The 5,000-nt window shown below is 48.9% G+C and overlaps 1 protein-coding gene across 1 annotated transcript in view; it reads right to left on the reverse strand.

The window, feature by feature from the left end:
- The window catches only part of LOC125028719, a 34,368-nt gene extending 30,175 nt beyond the window's left edge, over positions 1 to 4,193 (reverse strand). The window contains exons 1-3 of the mRNA XM_047618198.1: positions 4,101 to 4,193; positions 3,444 to 3,561; positions 3,119 to 3,263 (exon numbers count right to left, since the gene is read on the reverse strand). Coding sequence (XP_047474154.1) covers positions 3,119 to 3,263; positions 3,444 to 3,561; positions 4,101 to 4,193 — 356 coding nt within the window. The remainder of the gene's footprint in view (positions 1 to 3,118; positions 3,264 to 3,443; positions 3,562 to 4,100) is intronic.
- Positions 4,194 to 5,000: the final 807 nt, after the last annotated feature.

Here is a 5,000-nt window from a genome sequence, read left to right on the forward strand (position 1 = left end):
TAGGGAAGGGAGGAAGGAGGGGAAAATGAGAGAATGAGAATGAGAATGAGAATGAGAATGAGAGAGAGAGAGAGAGAGAGAGAGAGAGAGAGAGAGAGAGAGAGAGAGAGAGAGAGAGAGAGAGAGAGAGAGAGAGAGAGAGAGAGAGAGAGAAAGAAAGAAAGAAAGAAAGAAAGAAAGAAAGAAAGAAAGAAAGAAAGAAAGAGAGAATTACAAAGACGCAGTAAAAAAAACATTTCCCAATGCCTCTCTCCCTAGCCCTCTCCCTTTGTGTTTGTCTGTATCAGCGTGTGCGTCCTAGTCTCATCCAGCCAGCGATGCCGTTAGGAATTCACAGGCCTGGTCGCTTGCCAGGCTCTATGTGCAGAATGGCGGTCGTATAATAATAATAATAATAATAATAATAATAATAATAATAATAATAATAATGAAAACAATGCCAATAACAATAATAAGAAGACGAATGACGACGACAACGATAATGATAATGATAACGTTAACAATACGAATAAAAAATATAATAACAATAACAACAACTACAACAACAACAAAACAACAATAACAACAACAAAACAACAATAACAACAACAATAATAATAATAATAATAATAATAATAATAATAATAATATCATCATCATCATAAGAACAATAACAAATATAATAATAATAACAATAATAACAATAATAACGACAACAACAATAGCAACAACAGTAATAATAACAATGATAATGATAATAATAATGATGATTGACTGATTGATTGATGATGATGACCATCACTACCAACCGCAACACCCATAACCAAATCGACAAGCATTACCAGTACAGATTCCAATCCAAAACATAACAACAACAACAACAACAACAACAACAACAACAACAACAACATTCTCTTAAGTTTGGGTATGATGACCTCGGCGCCCATCAAATCTAGAGTCTAATCAAATGAGCATTAATCCCGCATTAAGGCTATCGATTGCATGTCAGTATCTCGAATTATAATGAGATAAATCACGTCATGCGCGTCTTGCAGGAGATAATGATAATGAGGAGAAAAAACTTGTGGGAAATGTGTGTAAGGCCCAAAGAACTAAATTACATTAAGAGACCATTAAACTGATGAAAAAGTCCTCATAAATATAATAAAATAACAAAAATAAAATAATAACTATAAAAAAACGGTAATATAATAAGACCCTTCATAATCCCACTAACAAAGATCCCTGCAGATAGACCCCTCGGAACGAGATAAGCAGATCTAATTCCACCCCTCCTCTTCCCCTCTTTCGCCCCTTCCCCTCCCCCTGTTCCTTCCGACCAGCCTCCTCTTCCCCTTTTTCGCCCCTTCCCCTCCCCCTCTCCCTTCCGGCCATCCTCTTCTTCCCCTCTTTCGCCTCTTCCCCTTTTTCGCCCCTTCCCCTCCTCCTGTTCCTTCCGACCAGCCTCCTCTTCCCTCTTTCGCCCCTTCCCCTCTTCCTGTTCCTTCCGACCATCCTCCTCTTCCCCTTTTTCGCCCCTTCCCCTCCCCTTGTTCCTTCCGACCATCCTCTTCTTCCCCTCTTTCGCCTCTTCCCCTCTTTCGCCTCTTCCCCTCCCCCTGTTCTGTCCAACCATCTGCCTCTTCCCCTCTTTCGCCCCTTCCCCTCCTCCTGTTCCTTCCAACCAGCCTCCTCTTCATGTTCCTTCCGACCATCCTCCTCTTCCCTCTTTCGCCCCTTCCCCTCTTCCTGTTCCTTCCGACCATCCTCCTCTTCCCCTCTTTCGCCCCTTCCCCTCTTCCTGTTCCTTTCGACCATCCTCCTCTTCCCTCTTTCGCCCCTTCCCCTCTTCCTGTTCCTTCCGACCATCCTCCTCTTCCCCTTTTTCGCCCCTTCCCCTCCCCTTGTTCCTTCCGACCATCCTCCTCTTCCCTCTTTCGCCCCTTCCCCTCCCCTTGTTCCGTCCGACCATCCTCCTCTTCCCTCTTTCGCCCCTTCCCCTCCCCTTGTTCCGTCCGACCATCCTCTTCTTCCCCTCTTTCGCCTCTTCCCCTCTTTCGCCTCTTCCCCTCCCCCTGTTCTGTCCAACCATCTGCCTCTTCCCCTCTTTCGCCCCTTCCCCTCCTCCTGTTCCTTCCGACCAGCCTCCTCTTCATGTTCCTTCCGACCATCCTCCTCTTCCCTCTTTCGCCCCTTCCCCTCTTCCTGTTCCTTGCGACCATCCTCCTCTTCCCCTCTTTCGCCCCTTCCCCTCTTCCTGTTCCTTCCGACCATCCTCCTCTTCCCTCTTTCGCCCCTTCCCCTCTTCCTGTTCCTTCCGACCATCCTCCTCTTCCCCTTTTTCGCCCCTTCCCCTCCCCTTGTTCCTTCCGACCATCCTCCTCTTCCCTCTTTCGCCCCTTCCCCTCTTCCTGTTCCTTCCGACCATCCTCCTCTTCCCTCTTTCGCCCCTTCCCCTCTTCCTGTTCCGTCCGACCATCCTCTTCTTCCCCTCTTTCGCCTCTTCCCCTCTTTCGCCTCTTCCCCTCCCCCTGTTCTGTCCAACCATCTGCCTCTTCCCCTCTTTCGCCCCTTCCCCTCCTCCTGTTCCTTCCGACCAGCCTCCTCTTCCTGTTCCTTCCGACCATCCTCCTCTTCCCTCTTTCGCCCCTTCCCCTCTTCCTGTTCCTTCCGACCATCCTCCTCTTCCCCTCTTTCGACCCTTCCCCTCCCCCTGTTCCTTCCGACCATCCTCCTCCCCCCCCCCCCCCCCCAATAGATGCTCAATGATGGATGCAGAAGGATTAAGATGCTGCTTCGTGTCCCTGGCCTACCTTGCAACTTCTCTCACCTTTTCTCTCTTCGTCTTTCTTCTTTTCCTTTCTCTTGCAATCTTTTATATTATTTTTCTTACCTTCTGTCTTTCTTTCTTTCTGTGTGTTTTTTTTTTATCTTTCTCTCTTTCTCTTCCCTCCCCTCCCCTCCCCCTCCCCTCCCCTCCCCTCCCCTCCCCTCCCCTCCCCTCCCCTCCCCCTCCCCTCCCCTCCCCTCCCCCTCCCCTCCCCTCCCCTCCCCTCCCCCTCCCCTCCCCTCCCCCTCCCCGTCCCTGTCCCTCTCTCGTCCCACAAATGATGCTGCCGCTTCTGCCCGCGCTGCAGACCCTGACGAGAGCAAGCGATAATCGCCCTTGTGGAGTTCCGCCTGTAAGACTTTCAACCGCGGGATTTCGAACCGAGTTGATGCCGCATTGCAGTCCACGTCACTGTGCACACCGGTGAGAAGGGGGGGGGGAGAACTTGGCAACACTTGCAATATGGTTTGGAGGGGGGGTGTGGTGGGGGGTCTAAGTGCTTGCGCGAGTATCTATTTGTATGTGTGTGTGTGTACGTGCCCGGTGCGCGTCCCGGTGCGCGCCCAAGAACTAGATATAGAATCTGTTAGTGTGCGTCTGTGCGCGTGCGTGCACTCATTTCGTCGGAGCGTACCGGCATTTCGTTCCAAGAGCAGCACGTGTACCCTGGGACTCGCGTTGCACCTGCCTGCAAGGGCGGGCCGCTTTCCAGAGAGTTGCAAAAGGACCGTCGTTCTGTCTTCGTCCTCGACCTGGGTGACTTTCCCGATTTTAACTTATCTCTAATCTTCTCCCGCCTTATTTTGTATACTCTGCTCTATTCAATATTTCCCTATTGTACCTTACCCAATCCTTTATTCCTCCCCCTGCCGAATTTCACTCATCTCTTCCCCACCCATTTTCTCTCATTCTCCCTTCCTTGCCCTTGCCCACTCCCTCCTACTCCTATACCATTCCCTACTTCCTACTTCCTACCTCTACCTCTACCTCTACCTCTACCTCTACCTCTACCTCTACCTCTACCTCTACCTCTACCTCTACCTCTACCTCTACCTCTACCTCTACCTCTACCTCTACCTCTACCTCTACCTCTACCTCTACCTCTACCTCTACCTCCACCTCCACCTCCACCTCCACCTCCACCTCCACCTCCACCTCTACCTCCTTCTCCTTCTTCTCCTTCTCCTTCTCCTCCTCCTAATCCCACTCCCACTCCCACTCCCACTCCCACTCCCACTCCCACTCCCACTCCCTGCAATGGCCTGTGCACGAGACCCTACATACTCCTCACAGCGCCCGAGAACTCAATCCCAGTAAGAGATCCCTGCTCCACCCACGCCCTCGCCCGCCAGTGCCAAACCACACTCCCCGCACGCACGCCCATGCCCACGCACGCACGCCCACGCCCATGCCCACGCACGCACGCCCACGCCCATGCTTATGCTTTCGGGTTCCAAAGTGTCTACGTAACTTCAACAAAACCATCCTCTGCTTTTGCACATAAAACAAATAAATACATAGATAAATGAACAGATAAACGAATAGACAAAGAAAAACAAAACCAGCGACAAAAATGAAAACAAAACTCATCTAATCCTTCAAGAACCTGTTTTTCGCGCCCATAAAGTACCGTCTTTGTCTTCTCAAAAGCCGTACCTGTTGTTTCCTTACGCACAAACTTCAAGGAATGAAACCCTGAGTATATTTTCTTTCTTTTCTCTCTCGCTTTCTCTTGTTCTCTTGTTCTCTCGCTCTCTCGCTCTCTCGCTCTCTTGCTCTCTCTCGCTCTCTCGCTCTCTCTCTCTCCTGGTGCGTTAACTCACTAACTCACTAACTCAATAACTCACTAACTTACTCTCCCATTCACTCACCCACTCATTCATTCATTCATTCATTCATTCATTCATTCATTCACTCACTTACTTACCCACCCACCCACCCATCCACTCACCCACTCACTCACTCACTTCTTTATGTCTGTCAGTTTCCGTCTCCTCTCCTTGCCCCTTTTTATTTATCTTTCTAACATCCCACACACACTGGCTTCGTTACACAGGACGACAGTCCCGTTACGTTCGCGGTTAAACGATAAAAAACAATAATAAAAACCGTAATAATAATAACAAATCATAACAAACAATAATAATAATAATAATAATAATAATAATAATAATGTAGATAACAATAATAC

This window comes from Penaeus chinensis, chromosome 9, assembly GCF_019202785.1.
Source record: "Penaeus chinensis breed Huanghai No. 1 chromosome 9, ASM1920278v2, whole genome shotgun sequence".
Lineage (NCBI taxonomy): Eukaryota > Metazoa > Arthropoda > Malacostraca > Decapoda > Penaeidae > Penaeus > Penaeus chinensis.